A 25,202-nucleotide genomic window follows, 5' to 3' on the forward strand; every position below is an offset into this window, starting at 1 on the left:
GAATAAAGGGCAGAAGAGCTAACTTTCATTCTAGTCTGAGTGCCTGAGATCCCACACTTCTCTGACTTCAGAGCTTGAACCAAAGGAATGAGAAATCAAGTGGCTACCTTCTGGTGCAGACAAGCTGTACCCACACACACACTGGTGCTGGCTCAGCACAGCCCAACCTGCATCCCACAGGACTTACAGCACCAACAGGATTGGCCCAGCTGCCTCTGCAGGTCACTCCAAAGCAGCACAGCCACTTGCCTGTGGAGCCCAGACTAAGTCAGCTCATTGGATCCAGGCTGGCTTTTCACCTTCCTAGGACAGCCCATGCCAATGAAAATTCATTGCCCCGAGCTCTGCATAAGCTCTGCAGGTAACAAGTGACTCCATGGGAGATGCACTGCATCCACAGGCTAGGATCCAAGTGTCTGGATCTACCAGGAATAGACAGCTTCAGAGGCACTGACATACTCACATGCAGAGGCAATTCCAGAAGCAGGGGAACAGCAGAGCTAAAAGAATTCAAGCTGGATATGTTCTGGCATTCAGAAGGGACTGGCATGGAGATGAATCGCATTTGACAGAGTCTCCCCTCATCTTCCACACAGACATTCCTAGCATAGAGTACTTGAAGAAAAGCACAGTACAGCCAGTAGAATAACTCTTCCTTCCTGATGGCAGGAGATCTATTTACATATTCAAGCTTTAAATCTAAGAGCTAAATCCTTACACTTCCACTTCTAATACAAAATAAGCAACCTGTGAGTGCTCAGTCCCTCCTACATAAGCAGAAGGTGTTCAAACAAGATAGAGTTAATACGTAATAGCTTATAACACAACTTTTATTAGAAAAGTTATACATAACAGCATCAACTATTTTCAAGAATATTAACCTTGAAAAGCAACAAAAACAGACTAAAAATGTGTAACAAGAAACTAATGACCTTTTCTATAATTAAACATTCAAGTTATCTACAATGTCTCTTTTTACAAAGGGGAAAATCATGGTTTTACAGGCACATCATGTTGAAAATAAAGCTGCAGTAACTTTATACAATTAACTTTTTCAAGGATTATTAAAACATGGTCATCATGTAGTCTCAAGAATTTTTTTTAAACATTCACATAATTTTACAGTTGAGTATATACTGAAATTTCAGAGTCCTAAAATTATTTCACAAAAGTGCCAACATTAAAACCAGAACTCTCAGTGTGAATAATTTTGCCCTAAAAAAAGTTAAGACAGGTCTCCATAATCAACATATTCACATAATTTCTGGCGCTACCTGGTCTAACAGTAAAGATTCATTCTTTAGAAGTAAAATCAAACAGGACTTCTTCTGCAAAACTGATAAAATGTTTTGAACACAGGAGTGTGCATTATCAGGAAAAAAGGATACTAAAACCATAAATATATCCAGAGAGCCATTAATGCACTACAGACTTAAGTGGAACTGTGCCCATTTGTACTCTGTATTCAAGTTTGTTGCCCTTTTGGTACAGGTGGTATCTGAATCTAGCAACTTCTCTTACTTTCGTATGCCTGCTTAATAAAAAATCAGATAATTTACAATCTAGAAGTCTGTTTTAAAAAGTCTGGAGTTTATATACAGCTCTAACAAAGCTAAAGCATAATGATATCTTAAAGGTTTAAACGAAATGACTGGTCTTTGTCACTTATTAACAGTAATTAGCCATTATCAGTAGTGGACCATAATGAGGTGATAAGTGAAAAGGAATGCTTGGTCTAAAATGCTTAACATGTTCTGTCCCTTCGTGTTATCACGTAGAGGAGGTGCTTTCCACAGACACTCATTTCCCCTTAGCATCAAGGGCTACAAAAATCTGACTGCAAAAATGCAGTGACACAGCAAGCTGACATATCAGGCACTACCTTTCATATTGGCAGCTTTAAGAGACCCACAGCATGCACAGAGATCTAGAGAAGGGGAAAACCCACTACTATGAGAAGCAGACCGAACATTTCCAATGAGTTTGGCAAAGGTTTTAATCAGACAACAGGTTGGCGATTCAGGTTTACTTGTATAGGTTAAAAATATCACTATTGAATCAACTAGTCAAATTATTGTAAGACATTTTCATTGATACTCAACATCACATGCACCATTATTGCACACATCTGCTCCAAGCTGTTTAGACAATCCTTGCTGGGGGCTCGAGCTGTCGGGCTTCCGCAGACGGAACTCAGGACACTCACCCCAGCAGTTTCACTATAATTTTGAGTGGTAAATTTAAAATACAAACCCCCAAATAACCCCAAAACAAAACAAAGGACTTTATGCAGACAATAAAATCTATACTTTCTGTAATGGTCTCGTGGGCCCTACAGACGGGGCAATACACGTACACACTAGTGAGACAAACACTAGCTCTGCTGTATCTAACCACTCAGATGATGTGAAACCTGGGACCAGGCGTTGCAATGATGTCACTGTAAGGCTCCTCCTGTGTCAGCTCTATAGCTTGCTGCTTCTTAAGTACCAGGAAACTGTAGAATTTTGCTGCTGCTTGTTTCCTATTCGTGTTTCTGCACAGCTCAAGCAAACTGATAGATTCTGCTCCAGTCTTAGCAAGAGCTCTCTGAAAAACACAACATTGATACCACAAATTAAACAGAGAACTACACAGAAACAACAGTGTCTCTTGGCAAGATGCTGTTTGTTGTCAACCCCAGGACACTGTGAGGGATTCGGAAGGACTTGACATTGGATAGAGACATTACAGCATACACATGAAAATTTCTATATGGATCTTATCTAAATGAAACCGAGTAGAATTCCCAGAGATGTGTGAAAAATCACTCTTGAATCTGAACTCATTCCAGAAACACCATAGTATAGCACAAGTCCCTTTTGATTACAGAACAATTTTTTTATAGGAATAGAAGAAAAATCAGGTTTTATTTCTCAAAATAAACATAACTCCAAACATAATAAAACAAAATTTCAAGAGCTAATGCTCTTTAAAGGATTCATAATTTTCCCAAGGTGAAAGCCTGTTTATTTCTACAACTCCTCTGTTTGTCTGAAACTAAGTACCCAAAGTCACTTACATTTTCTCAATGTTTTGGCAAGGATATTTAAAAAGAAAAATCAGGAAAATACATCTGTTTGCTGGCTAGGACAGCAACTGATGTCTTCAATTTAAACCAGAACCGTCTGCTCTGGAATAGCTACTAGATGAAAAGATACTAGGCTGCCCAAACCAAATTACTTTGTATTAATCAGATCTTAACTTTGAATCTCATTACAGACAACGTTTCAGTCGTGTAGTGTGATGGTCCTTTGAGTACATGGAAAAAAAGAACTGCAAAAGGCTAGACATGGTCCAAAGAGAATTCTGAAGCTCTTTTCAGAAACTGTGATGAAACATTCAGAGAGGAAAACATGACACCACATTACCAACTGTATACTTTAGAGATTACTTTTAAGATACACTTGCACTGACTTGGGCTGGGACAGAGTTAATTTTCTTCACAGCACCTCATACGGTGCTACGTTTTGGAGCGAGTAGGCTGGGAGTGCACAAGGAGTTGGGAGGGGACACAGCCAGGACAGCTGACCCCAACTGGCCAAAGGGACAATCCATGCCACATGGCACCATGCTCAGCATATAAAGCTGGGTAAGGAGGAGGTGTGTGTGGTGTGCCCCTGGGATCGTGGTGTTTCTCTCCCCAAACCACTGTTCCATGGAACAACGCCGTGCTTCCCTAGATCTGGCTACATGTCTGCCTGCTGCTGGGAAGCAGTGAATGAACTCTGCATTTGGCTTTGCTTGCATGCACAGGTTTTACTTTACCTATTAAACTGTCTATCTCAACCCACAAGTTTTCTTGCTTTTATCCTTCTGATTCTTTCCCTCCCCCCACCAGAAGGCAGTGAGTGAGTGAGCAGCTCTGTGGGGCTGAGCTGATGACCAGGGGGTTTTGTTTAAAGCAACCTCACTTAAACTAGCAGAATTCATGCAAGTGTGCAAAAGAACTAACGTAAATCACATTAGTTTACAATGTAATCTGAACTAAATTTAAGTGTATTAAAGCGTCATAAAAGCTATTCAGGAGTTTAAAATAAAGGTTTCCTTGGCTGGAGATTAAGCAAGTAATTCTTATGATAGCTCTAGTTAACATTTTCCAGAAACGTAAGGCTTTTGCTTGATTATATCTTAATTTTAAGAAGCTTAATGGAATGCACATTACTCCTAAATCTTAGTTTACTGAATACCCAGCAGCATTCTCCCACCACCCTTCCCCCAAAGCCACCATGCTGAAAGTTCAGAGATGCAATACTGACAGTCACCTTTTATAAGCAAAGATGGAGCCTATCCATTTCACAAAAAAACCAAGGATGACTTTGGAAAATAAAAACAGGTTAGAGAGCTGGAACTGAAACATTTCAGGGACAGTAGAATCTCAGGAGTTACCAAAATGTTTCAGGGAGCAAAGGGGTAGGAGCTACAAACTAGGCTGAAAGGCAAAGGTAGTTCAGGATGTGAAGGACACACACAGAGACCTATGAGCAAACAGACAGTGGCTTGTTCTTCAGTCAAGGGTATACTGGGGTGTTCAACTGTCACATCAGAAGAAAGCTCTTTAGTTCTAGCTACCAAGAATCCATCCCACAGACACCTCCCTGTGCAGACTGACACGACATACTGAAAATCAGCCAAGGTCAGATTCCAACAGTAATTAGGGATTCACCTTCTCATGGCACGAAGTTTTCAAACTAGCCTAGCCAGGAGCAAATATCCTATAAAATGGTTTTATCTCTAGACCTTGATGGGGTTTGCCTTGGGTCACATAGTCAGAGGTGCTAAAGTTTCATTAAAAACACAATCAAACCAAATTATTTTAAACTTTAAATTTCTGGGAGTCTCACCCACCGAGTGTGGACACAAAGGTTGAAAAACAATTGAAAAATTTTACTTTAAATGTTCTTTGGAAAAAAGTGACAATTGTAAGGGTACATACTTAATACAGACTTAATTATTCTATGTAATTTAATCAACGACACAATTTTCCCCCTCTAAGACATAACTGGTATTTTAAGCTGTAACATCTACTGCAAAGAAAGCTCTTTCTTAACCTGTTAACTCAGGCCGAAAGTATCCGTGGGTACACTCAAAGCTACTTTAAGAAAAAGCAAATGATCATATATACCTGAAGTCCATGGAGCATTTGCTGAGTCCTCTTGTTCCATCTCCTTTCTTCTTGATCCTGATCACCCCCTGTGCCATCTTCTTCCTGCAAGCAGGTGTAAAATAAAATGCATGAATGAAGTCTGTTTTGATATCCACAGAATATTAAATATTGTAGCTAAGAAACAATTTAAGTTACCACATTTTAGGACATGGATGGGTTTTTTGCACAAAAACCTACTTGTATGAAGTAGCACAAGCTATTTAAAATGAACCACAATATTAAGTTCAAAACACCTAATATAAGGCACCAAATATATAGTGGTTTTATCCAGCCAAGTGCGAGAACATGAGAACCCTCTAATCCAGAACAGAATGTATATGCAATTTATAAAATGAAATAATATAAATACTATAAAAGGGTCATGAAATAATTTAAGAACCTACTTTTCCAAAGGCTATAATTTCCCAGGGACAGACTGAAGATTTATCTCTTATGCCATTTACTGAATCCACAGTCAAACACTTCTGGGGAAACACAAACTCTTCCTAGACAGAATTTTTACCTCTTCTTCTTCCTCCTCCTCTTTCTCCTTTTCTTTCTCCTTCTCTTTTTCTGGCAGGAGTTCTAACTCTGGAATTAGCTGGCAGATGCTTTGGGGCTCCTCTGGAGGCATTTCTACAGGTGGTATTTCCAGCTGCTGTGATGGTGGATGCTTTAAGAGTACACAATACGGTTAAACCAACAGTATCATTTTGTCAGTGCTTTTACAATAGAACTGATGATGCCACAGACCAGTTACACAAAACACAAGTATCTAAATCTTAGTTGTTTGTCAGAATTTTTCAGTTTTTGAAAAGCAAAATCAATTTTGTTTTGCTGTCCATAAGTGTATTTCTCATCCTTCAGATTCTACTCAAACCAGAAATTATGATACAACTGTAAGGAGAAAGGCTTTCAAATAACTTCACTTAGTCCACCAAACAAACTACTGATCTCATTTCTTAGATCAGCACATGTACATTTAAAATCCCAGGTAACCAGATGCAGTGCTGCATGAATACACTAACTCCATGGAACAAGACATCTTAAAACAAATCAAAACTGCTGTTCTCAGCAACACAAACGTGAAGGAATCAACACACAGGTACCTTGCAAAATTTCCAAAAATGTACAAGTGACTTTGATGCTCAAGAAAATCCTCAGAAAATATTTACATCAAGACAATAATCCAGAAAAGCAGGTTAACAGGATTTATGTAGTCAGTTTTAATAAAACTAACATACAGTACTGTCTCCCTGAATCTATACACAGTTAAGTATTTGACAGTAAAGATACTCTGACACTTCAAACTGTTTCTACACACACTCTAAAACAGCTAAGCAACTTCTGATTCAGTCACATAGCAGGTATTACTACAGGTGTGTTGCTAGGGGCCTGACCTGGCTGGCATGACAAAGAATTCCCAACACACCCACATCCCCCCAATTACACCAACTTCAGCACAAACAGTTCATGCCAATTTCACCTCATGACATGGCCAAGAGGAGCAGCAGATGCCACTCTTTAATAAGGTAAAATTAAATGTTTCATTCTACAGCAAACCACCTGTTAGCCAAGGAACATTGGAAAAGTGAGGTCAAAAAATGCACAAATATGAGACAGCATAAACCAGGACTGTTCTCACCAGGCAAGCATTCAAAAAAAGAATACACCTTTCATTTTGCCCATTTCCTTCCTCTCCCCTTCCTAAGTATTGTTTCCTTTTACGCTGCATCACAGCCTTTAAAGAAATGGTAGATATGAGCTAGTTTCCAAGTCTACTCATAACTCAACCAGGAAATCTTCCCAGGCGATCGAAGTTTTTCTGTGAACCCTTGCACCTGGAACACTAGGACTGTCTTAAAAAGGAAGTTTGTGCAGCTAGCACAACCCCTGCTTCACTGGAAGCTGTTCACATACACTTACCAAGCAGAACAATAGCACTGTAAGCAATACACTTGACACCTTGAAGACTTTTTCTGGAGGAAATAGTGTAATTTCTTTATCCTACCTGCATTTTAAATGTTTCAATAAGCTTTTCACTTAAGAAAAACACCAGAATGACTACCCAGGGGCAAATGTTTTGATACTACTCCAGAATATCTCACAAGACCATAGAAAGCTAGAGTGTCAAATCTGTGTCATTTCCTGCTCAAAGACACTACCCACTTCTCATTCTCCATTCAAAAAAGTAATAAAATCTTACTCACAGGTAACACTGGCTCTGGTTCTACTTGCTGCAGTTTGCGTTTAACCCCTGTCTGAGGTGGTGGGGGTGGCATAACAGACTCATCCAGGTTGGTTCTGCTGCCTTCCATCATCGACTCTTGTAAACGGCTTGGTTCTTCAATAATGGGTTCATCTGTATTCCACAACAAACCTTATTTTAGATACTTAAGAATGTAATTAGAAACTACACCAAAGTCCAATCTGCTGTTTGGAATTGAGCACTCTTAACAGCCTGCATAGCTTTTGCAGTGACTTGTAAGACAAACAGAACTGGCACAGATGTGCGTACCACCCAACCCAACCCAACCCACATTTAATCCACTGGTTCAAACAAGTCCTAAGCATCTTCTGTTTCTAGGGAAATAAAAGTTATCTTAGGTCACAGACTGTACCTCAAGCTAAACAACCATTACAAAGCTCTTTGCTCCATTCATAATCTTTGATGACTTAATGTAAAACACAAACAAGAGAAAAATACACTCTGAAGGAAAGCAGAGCATCTTTGGCAAGACACAAACCAATGACATCTCGCTGCTGCTGCTGCTGCTGCTGCTGTTGCTCCTCTCTGGGAACCTCTGGGTTTTCAAAGTCTTTAAGGAACTCATCAAGGTTGTCAGCTTCTCCACCTTTCCTCCTCTTTCTCAGGTCTTCTGGTACCAGCGGTGTAAGACAACGAGTAAAGAGCTACAGAGGAAAGGCTGAGTTATTCACTGTTGTAGTTCTCAGTGTCCTTTAATTTCATTTCAGATTGTGTCATTTCTCCATTTTTTAAGCATCTCTCCAACCGTACTAACATCTAAAAAAATTTATTTCTGTAACTCATAACGCCAATGCTTTAAATATTTATTTTACTTGTTTTAATTGTTGGGTTTTTTTCCAATTATCAATACTGCTATCACTATATCACTATTCATATGCTGATGGTTAGTATGTATGAGGCACAATCTTGAATACAGTCCATTTAAAAATGAACCTGCACAAAAACATTACCTTCAGTAACCTGTTATTCCACAAAGGCTGTGCAGGCAGAGAGAACAGCTTTTCAACTCCACCAGTTTCTTTCCACATCATCAGTTTCTTAGTAGGAGGTGCCAAATCCAAAGTAGTAACAATATCAGAATAGTCACTTAATTGGGCTCGAATAGTCTTGCTATCCAGTTCTTTCACACTGTCCACAATCAGCTTTCTCTTCCTCTTTGCTTTGGTTTCCTTGACTGTTGAGATTTTTAGCAAGTAATGACAGTTAGTTCAAACAGATACCACACCATAAAAGAATCTTGCAGGTTCTCTACAGCTCTTACTTGCCCTAGAGTCCATAGGTCTTATTTGCCTTAGCTGCCTCAAGAATCTAAGGCAACATTAGCTTTGGGAGAAGGACTGAAAAGCTATAAGCAGTATGAATGATTAAACACTATGAATGCTGTCCTATAACCTACAAATTCTTCTGTGTATACTCGTAGTTCTACTGAATCTACTTAAGCCTCAATGTCCTCAGGTGCATGTCTCCCTCCCCCATGGCTTGCTTGTTGGATGGTGTTCTTCAGGAGCAAACCCTGGCCACCAAGTTGATTAGAGGGATGGAGCACCTCTCTCATGAGGAAAGGCTAAGAGAATTGGGATTGTTCACTCTGAAAAGAGAAGGCCATGGGGTGACCTAATTGCAGCCTTCCAGTACCTGAAGGGAGCCTACAAGAAAGGTGGAGAGGGATATTTTTGCAAGAGCGTGTTTTTGCAAGGGCACGTTTAGATTGGATATACAGAAGAAATTCTTTACTGTGAGGGTGGTGAGGCACTGGAAAAGATTGTCCAGAGAAATTGTGGTTGCCCCAACCCTGAAGTGTTCAAGGCCAGACTGGAGAGAGCTCTGAGCAACCTGGTCTAGTGAGAGGTGTCCATGCCCACATCAAGATGCTTGAACTAGATGATCTTCAAGGTCCCTTCCCACCCAAGCCACTCTATGATTCTAATCAGAGTCAAAACACCACACTAAGTTTTTCCCCTAAGTCCTGCCTGAGCTTTGGTGCAGTTCATGTGGGTGGTTATCTCACCTGTACCTCTCACCCTGCTCTAGGATGACTTTACTGTGCACGGTTTACAGCCTGGCACTCTGCAGCAGACACTGGCTCTCTGTGAGCTGTGGGCCCCCTGCTGCCAGCCTGCCGCGAGAGGGCGGCGCGACGGCTCCGCGACCGGCCAAGCACTGAGCCAGGGCCTGGAGCTCCGCCTGGAAACACAGGACACGCTACTTTCTTTCCAGAATGAATTCTTTAATAAAGCAGGGATGTGTTTATAATGAGCCAAACACAGGATCAGTTATAATAAGAAAAATCTTCTTGCATTAAAGAAAAATACAAGGAAATTCCCTATTTAGTAGAGATTCAAATACAAAGATGCATTTCCCAAACTCAGCAATTCATTAAAGCTACAGATCACTGGAAGAGCACTCATCCTCAGTGTGACCAGCCACTCCTGGCCGTCAGACACAGCATGTCAAGAACTGTGCTGCACTACAGGTATTAGAATTAAAGACATGATGAGTTCCACTCCAACTCAGTGCACTGTTAACTAGCATGTTTATCAAAAGCTACAGTATCATGCTGTTACACAACTTGACTGCAGAAACTACACACTAGTACCCTCAAAGAACATCCATGTAAGCTACCTCCCTGAAGAGTACTGGAAGGCTACTGTTAGAATATAAGAATATACTGTTAGAATAAAAGAATTCAGCACTTGGTCCCTGGTTTCTCTTCCAGCCGAGAAGCAAAATCAACAGCAGTGCTAGACATTCATTTCCACTCCATCAAGCTAAGTAAAATATTCCCAAATAGCTTACTCACCAGTTATGTCAATAGGCTCCAGAGCAAAAGCTTCTTCTTCATTGGGAACAAGTGTTGTCTGATCAGTCATAGTTGGTAATGGTTCAACTGGATCTACTGAGTCCGGGCTGTCTGGTCCACCCACTGCCAATTACAAGTAACTTGCACTATGTCAAAATGTTAAGAGACTGTGACCCTTCCCAACTCCTTCTCCACACGTTCAAGTGGTTTACCAGGTTTCATACTTTTGAGCTTAATATACTTTTAAGAAATTAGAATCCAAACTAAATTAGTTGAAAAGTAATTCTAGATCTAGCCCTAGATCATACTCACTTGATACGTTATCATCGTCATCCATATCATCGTGGGGAGGCTGCTCTGGCATCATTACTCCACTTTCTGAGAGTGCAGGTGGGTCATCAAAAATACCACCATCATTATTGCTGAGAAGTTTGTCATCTGAAGCAACCACATGAAAGAATCACTTTTGCATCCACAATTCATGAAGTATAGACAAATTTATAAAGAAGTACAGGCAAGTTTATTACAACACAGTGCAAAGGTTACAGATACTTTCAATGCTGACATAGAAGAAAGTAGCAGTGCTTTTTCATGGTGCATTTCAGCTCAAATTCTGAGGTAACAGATAACTTTTATTACAATACACTTGCCACATATTTGCACCTTACTATGTTTCTTAGAATTTGAAATATATCAACACTTAATACACTGTGCACCATCTAGACTGCTGTAGCACTCACAAACCAGAACACTGCTGAAGGCCTGACTTTGAGAGGGATCTTGGCAACAAATGAAACTACTTTCCCCAGCGCCACCCCAAGAACTAATTATTAAGGCAGAAGGTAGAAGAGAGGAAAAACAATTTTCTCAAACTTACCCAATATTCCACCATCATTTCCTTCTCCAAAATTATCATCTTTGTATTGGTCTTCATACTCCAGGTGATTAGATTTCTCATTGAGGTGACTGGTGCTCTGTTCAGGTTCCAGTAAGAGATTGGAAGCACTGGAGCTCACAAGCATATCATCCTCAAATGCACTGCCTTCTCTCATCATCTCACGATCATCCATCCCAAAGTCACCTGCAAGAATACAATTGCACTGCTATAAATGCTAAAGGACCAAGATGCAAGAGACCTAGCTAACTGATCAACGAGGGCCCAGATAGAAGACAAAATTTCATTTCAAGTTATCTTAGTTGAAGAGTTAATGACAAGATGTAAGGAATTATGCCCAGAAACACCATAGCAAAAACACTGTTTAAACCATTATAAAACTATCTCCTCTTCAAAGCATTTTATTGACCTTTATGTATATATATTAGCAAGGTCCTACTAAATTTTAGCTGCACAGACAGCAAAGAATTCCACAGAATTCAAAATGGTAGTACCTTATGCCTCAAGGTTGGGCTTCATGAACCAATACCAAACCAACATCACTAATTCCCAGATTACTCTTTCAAAAACATTAGTAAATTATGGATTACAATACTGTACACTGGAAACTAGACATTCAAATACAACTGTCTTTAGGCTTTGATTCAGATCTTAGAACACTGAACACTGTCCTTGGAAAGACACTAGAAGTAGTGAATTTGTCACCAGTGACTGCTTCAGCATTAGAAATCTCCTAACGGTTTCTGACAGAAATGATTAGGATTAAAGTGACATCTGACTTCACATTCTCATATTTTGAAAATTGTAATTGACATAGTACTTCACTAATTAACCTGAATGAATATTCCTCAGCTTTTCTCTCTGCCTATTCCAGATAGCTAGAAGTTTCCTGAGCACTAGAGGACAAGCTTTTCGGAAAAACTAACATGTACTAATGGAAAATTAAATGTACAAAACACAGTATGTTTGATCTAATTTGTTTTGTGATTAGTGGGAATTCCGTAGTTAATTGCAAAACCTATCTTACAGTTACTAAAACTAGCAAGTAAGACATAACACATGAGATCTTTACCAAAGTCATTATCCTGGAGGATACTGATGTTGCCTACTTCTTCTCTCATGGTAATTTCTTCCACTCTGCTCTGGTTCAAACTGAACTGCTGGGCCACATCAATATCACTTTAAAAAACAGAAAGCAATTATTAAAAATCTCCATTAGACAAATTAACAACAGATCAGGTCTGCTTAAATAAATAGGACATTAAAAAGTACATTTTACACTTCTGCCAATTAGTGATGGGGAACACTGAATAGAAAACACTCCTTAAACACTAAGACCATTAATGGTTCAAACCTATCATCCAAATTGCAGTAGCTTCTGGGAAACGTACCAGTAACCTCTCTCACTCCTTGCCATGTTGGGGGTTAGTAATTTGTTACTACTAATTTGTTACTAATAATAGTGTTACTACAAGAAAAGACTTCCCTTCAAAAGCTATTAATATAGCTTATCAAAAACTGTATTTAGCAACAGTACCAAGTTAGCACTCTTTGTGGTATGGTACATTTCTTAGAAGAACACAGAATTTTGATGCAGTTTCAAATTAGTATGTACTTTAACTTGAAAATAAACTAAATAGAACACTGATTAAAGTGTATCCTAGAAATTCCATTATGAATACTCCAAAAGGGTAACATCAATTTTTTAAAGATCAAAAACTATTTGGGTTGTATACTTATATTTACAAGTAACTCAGTAGTATTAAGAAGTTTTAAGAATTAATAGTGCCACCACAGGAGGTCAACAAAAGCATTTCCACAAAACACAACTTGTCTAACCTGAGAATGTATGTGCTGCAGAGTGTCTTGCAGAGAAGAAAAAAGAAAATAATAGATATCTGAATGTTTCAAAAGCTCCTGTAAGGACAGCTTTAACTTCAGTTAAAGTTCCATGCTACTACGAATGTAAAATTAATACAAAGATAATTGAACACTTGCTTAGTATAGTAAAAGATTTAAGACTGTAAGTTACCTACAGACTTTTTTTTTAAATTCAGCAATGAGTTAGCTGTTTAAAACCAGGTTCTCTTCCACCAAAGCCAAATATTATTTGCATGGAAATAAAAAATCCCAAGCTTACTCTAGGTCAGGAAGTGGTTGGTCAAAATCGTGGAATTCCTCAGGTAAGGTAATAGCATTGTAAGCAGCCTCTCTGTTTTCCTCAGGCAAATCAACAACCCCTGCAGAGAAGAAACACCCAGATATGAGATCCCATTCCTTACAAGTACAGCATTTTTTCCTGTGCCTTTAGCATTGTTCTCCCTGCATGAGCTTCTTGTCTTTAAATCGAGCTGAACTGATGCTGAGACACCTGTGAAGAAACCTTAGATAAATCTTAGATGGTTGGTGCACACCAGGGCAATGGACAACGGTGCCTCATCTCTGCAACTGTAGACAGCTGTGACTCAACAAGCCTGGAGACAAACAGTCCAGGGGTCGCTGTTTTCAGTCCTACACCAAATCATCAAAGCCAGGCAATGTCGAAACAGACATTTCTTACAGGTCCCTTACACCACCCCATGGTTCGATATTGCCACAGACAACATTGAAATCTTCTTCCATGGTGGTGATATGAGGACAGCAAATAGAGGAGGAAATCAAGTTCAGAAGCAAGTGGGTTACAAGATATTTTCATCAACAGTAAAACATACAAATCTGGCCAACGCCAGCAACAGTTAGAAAATACATATTGAACTTTGAACCCAAACCAGCAACTTTTAAGTTCAGCATAGTAGCTAACTCTGGCTTACAACATGGGGGAGAATAAAACAATTTGGGGAATAAATTTTTTACTAGACACAGGATGCCATCAAGGTTTAACAAAATATGTTTGTTTTAATCATGACAGCATGTCATATTCAACTGGTAGGTTTAACCATTAGCTTCACAATGTAAATTCAGCTAGTTTGTGTGTATACAATTTACACTATAAACCTGTTAGTCACATACACACTCAAAGCTTGCTTATCTTCAAGGGATCCAGGTGGTAAAGAAATAAGGATTGCCAAGAAAGGAGCAGTCAAATCATACAATTCTGACTATTTCTCCTCGTGGTGACCTCACTGCACGAATATGTTTGACTTCCTCAAGGGAGGCAGTAGATACAAACTGCATATTAGTTACAAATCATTGAATTAGTTGAACAAAGCAAGGAATAATACATGGCAAAACCATAAACGTAGCTAACCCACACATCAAATAAAACAACTGCTAGACACATGGACCTCCAGGAAGCCAGGAAAACAGGTCAAAGTCCCATTGCTTCCAAGTCTGGACCAGAACATGGGCTAATTTTCATATTCCAGCGGTAATTTCTTTTACCACACTCCTGTTGTTGTTAATTCTTAAACAACAATTCAAATTGTTCAATTTCCCACCTACTCCTCCACCTCAGCCAAGAGGATAGTCGAGAACCATGTGATGCTGCAAAATGGCAGTGCACAGTTGTGTGGCCTGGTCAGCTAGCAGATCCAAGGCCTGTGTTGTTTGGTTGGTAATTATTTCAACTGCAGCTTATAACCTAATTATCCTATTTGGATTATATATTGTTTCTCAAGCACCACGAATCAGCTCACTGGGGTTCCAAGTGGCAGGCTGTAATATTGGGTAATTCTTTTCTTTCTGGGGGCCACTTGTCTTTTCCCTATTGCTGCCTGAACCTGCTCGTTAGAGAGGAATCAATAGATCTCTGATTTTGGTCTAAATCATCATACACCTTCCCACCCAACTCACCCTCTGTTATCTGCCAGCAGAAAGAACAAGGGGGGGACTGCTGCAGCATAACAGATCCCTGTCCAATTTGCTGGCAGCTGTTTATAGGCATAATGGCCACAAATCCAATAATGACTTTTATGTGCTTGTGCATCTTCGGGAAATAAGTGTGATGGGTGATCCACTTTCTAGAAGCAAACCCTGGTGGCAGTTGGGTTGCGCACCCTTGTTAGCCATCCTTTAGTGGTGACATTACAGGACCATGTTCCCATGTCAATAGTAGGTGCAAAGAACATGATGTGCAACCTGTGGGGTTCCAATCCCTCAGGTCCCAAGCCTCATGGTCATACTGGTGGTGTATCAGAAGGAAATAAACCAATGAATGTGTCCTAGTTTGTTAATCCACTCATACCCCAAAAACCAGGACATGAGCTTTTCACTGACCGAATCACGTGACTTACAGAATGGAGGCTTACCATCATTGTGGTTGGAAGAATTCATGAGAATACAGTTGTCTGTTATACTGTAGTTCCCAAAGTAAAGCTCCACTCACAACCACTTGTGCCCACCCAAAGTCCTATCTATTGTGTGCGATTTAGGCAATATATACCTTTGCTTGGAGATCTTATGGGCCATACTTGTGAGTCACTCTTATCCCAATAAATGTTACGTCGGGTTTCGCTAATAGTACTAATTAGCCACTTGGGAGAGATGTGCACAGAAGTTCAAGGCCAGCTTTCTAAACCTAAAGGACTACCGCAAACCCAACAGTTGATAAGCTTATATGCTTGTGCTACTTGATATCCAAGATCTATAAACGTATTATGCCACTCTCCTGAATTGTTTTCCCCCGTTTGCTCAGGTGTGCCATGTACGGCTGGCTAAAACAGTATTGCCAACCCAACTCTATGCATATTAAAGTAATAGCTGTGCAAATTATACCAATGGTTGAAATCTTCACAAATCTTTTATTGATGTGTTGTTTAGTCCCTCAGAGTACCCTTCTAAAACAAACCATTCTTGGTTCAAATGGAGAACTGTGTCATATTTATCAGAAGGACAGGACAATCCATTTTGTTTTCATTTTATGTCCTTTCTCATGTGCATCCTTTGCCTTCCAGGCATATTTGTTACATGGAGTTTCTAATATTAGGCGTACAGGGCCCACTGAGGGCAATTCCACTAATACCAGCTGTCCTGGAAAGTGGGAGGGGTTTTGGGGCCAGCAGCATGGGTGGTGGCTTGGGGCAGAATGCAGTGATGACTGGGCAACCATTCATTCCCCAACAGCCATTTACATTGGCAACGGTTTTATGCAAATGTTCTTCCCATCCAGCCTCATGGGTTCTGAGGAAACGTTTCAGCAGACCATTAGTTCTTTCCACAATGCCGTTTGCTTGGGGGTAATAAGGGGCATGAAATAGCCATGTGATTCCTTCACTCATTGCCCAATCTTGGACCACCCTGGTGGTAAAGAGTGATCTGTTATCCGATTGGATTGACTGTGGTTTGGGAAATGTTCCAAACCACCATTTCAGTGCTTTGACAGTATTTTCCCCAGTGGCACAGGCACAGGCTACTGCTTGAGCTAATTCCGATACTATTTCTACCCCTACAAGCACACAATGCTTACCATTTGATTTTCGGAAAGGACTAATATAGTCCACCTGCCATGCCTCCCACAATCCCTTGCCCTGATGCAGGTGTAAAGGGGGAATCTTTCAAGGGATGCTTATCTAACCAGCTGCAGCAGTGCTCAGACATAGGTTTTGCAAGTCTCCCTAGTGACTGGCCAGTCCCGAGCCTGGGCCTCTTTGTAAAGGCCTCTGGCTCCAGTATGTCACCTTTACAAGTGGAGCCATTCTAATAACCTTGGTAATTTGGTTGTGTCTTAAGGGTGCCAGACAGGCTAATTAATCTACTTCATTGTTCCATCAGTTCGTCAGTGTATTGTCACCTTGGTGGGAAGCTACCCATGCAAAGGCAAAACTTCCTTGTGCAATAGTCAATATGTCTTGCCATTTTTCCTTCTGCCACACCTGTATCTGATTAACCTCCCACCCATTCTGTTCCCAAAGGGGAGCCATCCTGTGCACCCCTTGAAGACAGCAAAAGAGTCAGTATAGATACAGAAAGCTGAGGAAGATTTTGCTTCAGATTGAAAAACAATCCATGCTGCAACCAATTCCCAACCATCTCCTGCAGTAACTATTTGAAGACCAGTTTTTAATCTGCAGTGCTATGGCTCAGTACTTCCAAATTTTCTCCTCCCTTTTTGCTGAGGCATCAGTAAACCAGACATTTTAAAACTGTTCTGAAAAGGGCAGAGCTATCTGTACCACAGCAGGGGGTGGCACCTCAGACTCAGGGGAGACAACATCACCTTGGATAGATAGGTTTTTAGTAGCCCTTTCTGTGACACTGAAAATGTCACAATAGTGTTCTATTTGGACATATCATTTTCACATTGAGGCCCTTTGTGTCACCCAGTCAGGAGGTGATGTTCCAGTCAGTACTGGTTTGATTGCTCTGAAAGGTCCCCTGAGCATTATGGGCTGTGGGTGAATGGTGTGCCCTGCCTCTCTCATAGCTAGGCTGACCACAAACAAACCCTTTCTCCAAGTTGTATACTGCTTCTCAGCATCTTTGAAGCTTCGTGACTAGAACCCAATGGGGCATACAGGGTCCTCGGGGCCCTTTTGCCAGAAATGCACTGACAGCCTTGATTGTGCAAATCCCCACTCAATTTGAACGGGATCTCTGGGGTGAAAGTGACCCAGGGCTTGGTGGTTAGCTGCTTCAAACACTAGCAATTGCAATGCCTCTTCATGCAGGGGAGTTCAGTCCCAAGCAGCCCTGTTTCTCAGGTCATACAGAGGTCTGATTATAATACAGAAGTCAGGAATGTGCTTTCTCCAAAATACCAGAAATCCCAGAGCATTTTGCAGGTCCTTTTTTGAGTTTGGCATTTTAACCTGATCTAAAGCCAACAACATATCCCTAGGGATACATATCATTCCTCCCTTCCACCAAATCCCCCAAAATTTCACCTCACAAGAGGCAAACTGGACCTTTTTGGGTGGAATACACAGTCCCATGTTTTGTAAGTTGTAGGGAACGGCGGTCGGAAGATCTCGCGATGTACGGAAAGGTTAGGAGAGGGAACCCCTTCCTATGGATGTTTAGGCTTACACTATGGGAAATGATGCGGATTGCTTACGCAGACATGAAGGCGGTAATGAAGGAGTGATTGTATGTAAGAAGGTGTCAGTGAAGCAATAAATGCCATTTGCAGCATCCTCATATTGGTGTCAGTGCTCACTGGACCGGGGGCTGGCACTGGCCTCTGTGCCGCCTCAGCCGAAGGAGGTCGGTTGTCATGAACGGCAACAAAAAGTGGGTAATTATGTTGTCTTGCATGATACAGACAGCATCAATTTGATCTCCTCCTACAATATCATCAATATACTGACACACTTTGGCCCCTTCTTCTGGGGGTACAAAGGCCAACTCCTGAGTTAATGCATGGTGGGCCAGGGTGCAAGAGTGTTTATACCCTCAGGGTAGCCTTGTAGAAGTACATTGCTGGCCTTCCCATATGCAGGCAAAATGGGTTTGATCCTCCAGTTGTAAGGGCACCATAAAACCCATATCCTTTATGACAACAGTTGCCGTAATGGGTACTTGTTCCTATATGGTGGTGATAACTTCAGCAGTGTTAGCAACTCCAGCCATCAGGGGTCCAGTATTTGCATTCAGCTTTTGACAGTCCACTGTAAACCATCACTTGCCGTTTAGCTTTCTGACTGGCCACACCAGGGAGTTAAATAGAGAATGGGTTGGAATCACAATTCCCTTCTGCTTTAAATCTTCAAAAACATGTGTTATAGCCTCACAGGCACCAAGAGGCAGAGGGTAAGGTTTTACATTAGTTACCTTTGATGAGGGAAGAGAAGGAGCGGACTGGAGGAGCCACAATCCCACAAATGGGGCTCCAAACACCCAGTCATGTCCACAGTCATCTACCCATCTTCTCCCCCTTAAAACATCTAACTCCAACAAATTCAGTGGAAAATCCCCTATAACCACAGTCGTTGGGAATGCAGGATCTTCCCCGGCAGGTGTAGATTTGTCAAAGACAGACAAAGTCTGCATTTGGATGTTACCAACAGCATCAGCAACAAAAGTTTATTTTTTGGATGGAGTTATGCCACTGCTCATCGCATCTCTTGTTTTAAGGGCTGAAATTTGTGTGCCTGTGCCTACTAAAAATGTCAGTGGTATCTGTTTAGGTGCTATAAAACAGGTAATAAGTAAATCACCTCTTCCATTTTCAGTGAGTCTTCTAATATGCAACCAGCCTTCACGCCCCTGCTCACTGCTGGGGAGAGAAGGAAACAGTTTTCCTGTAAGCTTGTGGTGATCTTAGGCTCTGCAAGGTCAACCAGATGTGGGGCGCTTGGGGAGGGAGAGTCCATGTTCTCCTTGGGCTTCAGTTCCCTAGGCAAACTCAACACTAATTTTTCCAATTTCTCAGTGGGTAGCCCATCGATCAGGTCTTGGGGGATGGCTTTTTGCCCCACCACTGTGGACATGTTATTACATTTGTGGGTTGTGTCCCTTTTCCTGAGAGGTCTCACAAGGGGTGGTTTTCTTTCATTTAGGTGCAGTGAAATTTTTACTTCTGCCCGCCTTAAGCCCTTTGGGTCTGATTTTACTGTTGAGATGTTGACCAGGCCACACTTCCATCCATAATTAATTCTTGGGCCACCTCTTCCCAAGTCCAGCTTTTAGAACTTTGACTCCTCCTGTCAGGGGAGTGAGGACATCTCTAGTGCAGCAGCTACCCACCCTCTCACCCTGTGCCATAACCTGAATTTTACCCTGTACTTGCACACCTAGGGCCTTCAGTGAATCAGGGAGCCCCCTTAACAGCAGGGTCATATGCTCAGGGTCCACCTGCATCATCATTGGTGACTCCTGACAAAATTGGAGTTGTCCTACATCAACTGCAGGCAGGCAGCTTTCTGTATGCTTTCCACCAATTGATCCGCTGTTCCTACAGCAGCAAGGGGATTGAATCCTCCTGCCCAATAGGTCAACAACCAGAGGGCCCTATGATCCCACTGTTAGGACAACTCCTGGCCCCCAATATCCCTTGGCCTCTTTCTGACTCAATACCTAATCACCCCATTAGCAATACCTGCCAAACATACTCTGCTGCTGATTCTTTCAGGGTACGAATAAAATCCTTTTTCAATGTAGCTAGCTCTGTGGCACTACAGGGGACATTTTTAGGTGTCATCTGGGGCATATTCTCATCTTTGTAATTATACTCTGTTTTAACCAGGGGTTGCAGGGAGTAGGGGAGATTCTCCAACTTATCCAGACCCTTCTTGGCTTTTCTCAAATCATCATGGGGGTAGCCAGCTCCATCTTGAAAGAGGGTGGTGGCATCCTCCAGATGTTCCTGTCCCACCAGGTGATTATTAAGAGACAACTGTAAATGTTTATTGTTGTCCTGTTCATTTTGCAATTGTTTTTTCAATATCCCAACTTGCCCCTGTAGGGACTCAATGAGGGTTTGGAGACACTGGAGGAGTTGAGACTCAGCAGTGTGACAGCTCCCATGAGTCCACAGCAGCTGCTCAACAAGCACCAAGCATAGTGCATGTAACAGCTTTTCCTTTTCCAGGATGGAGCCAGAGGTCCCAATGCAAAGGCATTTATCCAGTCTCTAAAACTCCGCAAGTTGTGACAATTATCTTTGGCTCAATCAATACCTGACAATGCTGGTTGAGCTTTATGTTTTTGCAAGAAATTAAACAGTGCATCTCTGCCCCTGAGGGTGGTCACAGTATATTTCTCATCAATCACTCTATAGCTCTGTTTCTCAACAAACCAACAAAAGGTTTCCACACTAGGGAGGACTCTGTTTCTGGGTGGTCTTCTCAAGAAAGCCACACATATATGTATATATGGCAAGGTTTCCCACCCCAACATCCTTGAAAGGTACTTACATTTATCAGCAGTATTTTCACATTTCTCAACAAACTAATGGTATCTTCACAACTGGGGGAATCCTGTCCGTGATGCCATTAAACGTCCCGGTCTCATAAGACTCAGGAGTGGTCAACCGATTCCCCCAACGTGAATTAAGACACAAACAAGGTCAAAATACCGTTAGGGAGTGAGACTTTATTATTGGTTACTCGGGGGGGGGAGAGAGAGAAGTGGCGATAGGAAAGTTAGAAACAGAAGAGGGGGAAGCAAGTGAGATTTGGGATGGCTCAGCAGAGATAGTCACCACCACAGAATCCAGTGGTGCTCCGAGGATTGGCAGTCATGCAGACTGGTGTTTGAGTCACACAGAAACAGAGTCACCTCCGTAGGACTAGCAGTGTTCTAAGGATCGACAGTCACAGAGCAGCGTTCTGAGGATCTGTCTTCTCTCAGGTGTTAGCTATCTGCTGTGCTCTGGACACTGGTCCTTTTCACAGGGCTCTGCCAGGGCACTGATTGGTCAGTTTCCCTGGAGCTGTGCAATTCCCAGCTTCCAGATCTTGGCATCTGGAAGTGATATCAGCCAGAGGGTATGGATGGTGGACAATGGTGCAGGACTCAACAAGCCTTGAGGCAAACAGTCCAGGGGTCACTGTTTTCAGTCTCCTACACCAAGTCATCAAAGCCAGGCAATGCTGAAACAAACATTTCCTAAAGGTCCCTTAGAAATGTTTGTGTGGCACTCTGCAGAGCTGTGCAGGAAACACAGGCATCCTTTGTCACCACAACACTACTGGTACCTGCTACAAAACTAATTGTATCATGATGCACCATATGAGCTAGTGAATCCTACATTTTGGCTTAGGTAAAGCAGTGCCAATGCAGTATGGCTACTTTGCTACTGGTCATTTATTCAGTTCCAGTAGCTCCAAAAGTCCCAGAACAGTGCTGTACTTGGGCCACACAAACTCTTGGGCTTCTGCAGATAGAAGATCTGCATTACCTAAGCACATACATACCTCTTCTTATCCTCTGGAGATGCTTTGCCCACTGAATAACAGGTTCTCAGAGCATGACTATCAGATCAGGCATCACACAAACAGTGCCAGTAGTTGGTCCCTCTTTTTATTAAAACTCTTAGAGGTCAGGACACTTGAAGTTACACAGGAAATGCAGGTTTAATTCCTTCTGTAACTTGCAGAAGATCTGAGCTCTAAGCTCTGCCTTCTGACCTACCCACGCCACCCACAAACACAGGCAATTCTGAGGTACAGATACTTCAGAAACACTCTGCCCACTTTGTTCCCCTCTGCAATAGACAATCAAAGAACCACTGTCAAGAGAGACCAGGAACAAGTATGAGCAACTTACTCATCATGGTACTTGGCTAGCAATGAAGAAACCCAGCCCATCCTTTCAAGGCTATTCAGTATTTTTAACCTGTCAGATACTTAAAATGAAACCTGTAAATGATTCTCACAGAATCAAGACAATGCCTAAGCCACAGAGCTGATAAACTGAGAAAACGATGAGTGCCTCAACTTGTTTCAGGTCAGCATGCCACCTTCAGCAAATCTTGATTTTAAAGTGCTTCACCTTTTGCATATGCTCTGCTGGGAGCAGGAAACCTGTGTAGCTTTCAGTGGCACGTTGTTGACTGTTGCCAGCTTTTGGTTTACTATTGTGTTAACTTCCCTGAGTGATAAGAATACATATTTGTCTTAATTTCACAATGTTTTTCCAAAGTTAAATTCCTGAATCTCAACCTGAAGATCAGGGAATAAGATAAAGGCATCACATACCTTAAGAGAGAATTTTTGGATTTCTAAAAAGGCAACTCTTGAACACCAGTGCAGCACTAACATGAGAAAAGTTAAGTTCAGCTTTTAAATCTCTTGCACTCACAAATGTAAAAAGGTATAATGTGATTCACCAGCTGTGAGCACCTTGCAGCATCACTGCCACAGCTACACTCCAGCGGGAAAAGAGCTTCCCAGGCCAGAATTAAAGAAAACTATTAACTATATGTAAGCCAATATAAGTCAAGTAATTAACTGCTGGATGGAAAGTCATTTCAGGTATTAATATGGTACCCCATCTTCATGGAAATCTTAGAGTGAGCTACAATAGAAGGGAAATTATGTTGCACACATTACAATTTATGTTACTTCCAGAAACTAAAATGTGAAAGTGGTAAAAAAACCCACTAATATGTTTCTTCTGTAACTCATGGAAAAGCAATCCTCATCCACAATGGAAACAAGCTCCTTCTGTGCTTGTTTGGTAGGACATTAGCCTTTTTCAGACAGAAGGTAACAACCATGCAACATTTTTCCACATAACATGATACACCAGCCACAGACAAAATCACTGAGATTTTACTGAATCAGCATTAATAGGAAAAGGTTTTGTTCAGAATTCAGTTTAAAAGATGTTTTTCAGTAGATAACTCAGACAACAGCCAGCCTGAAACTGCACTAAAGACAGTAACTTCTCCAATAATCCTGTAATTTTATGTAATTCTACAGAGATAAGAAGGCAGTTGTATGTCTTCTTAACAAACACATTTATCAATGGAACTTTACAGAGAGTTCTTAGATAAAGAGAGGTACCTGGACGAAAAGCCATCTTAATCTTGATGAAAGCCTCATTACAGTCTGCAAGAAGATATTTTGCTTTCCTGTGGTAGATTCTAACAACGCCTAGTAAGAGATGTCCTGAGGTTCGAAGTGCCATCTTCACCTACAAAGACATTGCACAGTTAGTGAGTTAGATGTAGCCTTACTTTTCCCTTCAATGACATTTCAGTCAGCTTTACATTAAGTTTTTTCAAAAAAATCGCATATCCAAAACAAATCAGCAGAAATCTGAAGGAAGAAAGAACGCAAAGTCTACAGTTCAAGATAATACTCTATATATTATTTATGGATTACCTGGCAAATATCAGTAAATTAATAGCAGCTCACTCCAGGAATTCCCAAAACACTAATAAAAAAAGTGACAAAACCCATCTCTACTCATCTTTTTCCTGACATCTTTGCTACTTTCATTGTGAAAAAGAGTGAAAAACAAAAATTTGGACAGTCAATTCTAGTTAAAAACTATTACTTTTTACCTCTCCATTTTCTGTCCTGCAGCTAAAAAGAAAATCAGAGAGAAACAGTGGAAGATGTGGAGTGCCCATAAACAAACACTGCCACATTAACACAACTTTAAGTTCCTTTCCTCTTTAACCTCACTGCTCTACTACATAATGTAGAAAGGCACATGGTGTGATTCTTGGGGATGTTCTGTGCAGGACCAAGAGCTGGACTTGATGATCCTTGTGGGTCCATTCCAACTCTGTCATTCTGTAATCAACAATCTGCTGTGGGAACACAAAACTGAAAAATAACCACCCAGGGAAGGACTCTTCTTAAGTATTTTAGGCTGAAAGATCACAAAACTTGTGTTGAAGGGTACGGAGCATAATTATCTCATGGAAAGATTAAGTCACATAGGATTGAACCTCAAACTCCTAGAATTTACAATTTCTATTGCCTATAATACCTTTCTAATAATTCAGCTGATCAACATTTTGCACATAATTAAACGTATGAAAGAGTGCCCATTAATTTCTCCTTTCTCTGAAAGAACACTGCAGCTCATAGTGAGTCTATGAACATTATCTTCTTTCTAAATCCTTCCAGAGCTGACAATTAAGCAAATAACTGCTGGAAAAGTAAGTATCTCTGTGATTGTACATACATTATTTGCTTATACTTAGCAATTCTTCTAAAATCTAGAGTAGCATTAGAGAACCTGTTACATTTGCATCACTCAAAATAAAAGAAAAATCTTTTTTCTTTTTCAAGTAGCTGCTTTTCGTATAAGACATTCAGACATCTGTTAAGTGACAGAAGCCACAACAGTATTGGTTCACTAGTTCTAAAATGAACAATTTCATAGTCATCAGTAGTATAAAGAAAAACAACTGTTTAAAAACATCAAGCTACTCAAAATTTCCTCCAATTGTTTCACAATAGAGTATTTCACATCTGAATATCCTTCCCACCCTTTAAAATAGCAACATGAAGAACTTTATTTGCTTCAGTGACCCAAATATTAACTACCACCTGTTACACACAAGTTCTTTTTGCTACGAGGTCCCATGACATCAGTGTAAAACAGCTACCTTTGGTGAAATGATGCTCTCCACACTGCTCTCCAGATTACATTCAAACACATGGGCTTTGGTTAGCTTCTTGTCCCAGTGGGCCGCCAGCCAGATTTTGGCCAG

General features: G+C 41.0%; 1 protein-coding gene across 1 annotated transcript in view; it reads right to left on the bottom strand.

Annotated features, from left to right (window-relative positions):
- Positions 1-809: 809 nt before the first annotated feature.
- The window catches only part of RAD21 (RAD21 homolog (S. pombe)), a 24,464-nt gene continuing 71 nt past the window's right edge, over positions 810-25,202 (bottom strand). Inside the window, exons 1-13 of the mRNA XM_009072069.1 lie at positions 25,098-25,202; positions 23,536-23,665; positions 13,290-13,389; positions 12,222-12,328; positions 11,132-11,335; positions 10,567-10,692; positions 10,255-10,377; positions 8,405-8,628; positions 7,933-8,098; positions 7,396-7,547; positions 5,709-5,858; positions 5,165-5,248; positions 810-2,589 (exon numbers count right to left, since the gene is read on the bottom strand). The exon at positions 25,098-25,202 is cut by the window's right edge and continues 71 nt beyond it. Of these exons, the coding sequence (XP_009070317.1) occupies positions 2,398-2,589; positions 5,165-5,248; positions 5,709-5,858; positions 7,396-7,547; positions 7,933-8,098; positions 8,405-8,628; positions 10,255-10,377; positions 10,567-10,692; positions 11,132-11,335; positions 12,222-12,328; positions 13,290-13,389; positions 23,536-23,665; positions 25,098-25,202 (1,863 nt within the window). The 3' untranslated portion in view covers positions 810-2,397. The remainder of the gene's footprint in view (positions 2,590-5,164; positions 5,249-5,708; positions 5,859-7,395; positions 7,548-7,932; positions 8,099-8,404; positions 8,629-10,254; positions 10,378-10,566; positions 10,693-11,131; positions 11,336-12,221; positions 12,329-13,289; positions 13,390-23,535; positions 23,666-25,097) is intronic.

The sequence above is a fragment of the Acanthisitta chloris genome, unplaced genomic scaffold (genome assembly GCF_000695815.1).
Source record: "Acanthisitta chloris isolate BGI_N310 unplaced genomic scaffold, ASM69581v1 scaffold2383, whole genome shotgun sequence".
NCBI classification, from domain to species: domain Eukaryota; kingdom Metazoa; phylum Chordata; class Aves; order Passeriformes; family Acanthisittidae; genus Acanthisitta; species Acanthisitta chloris.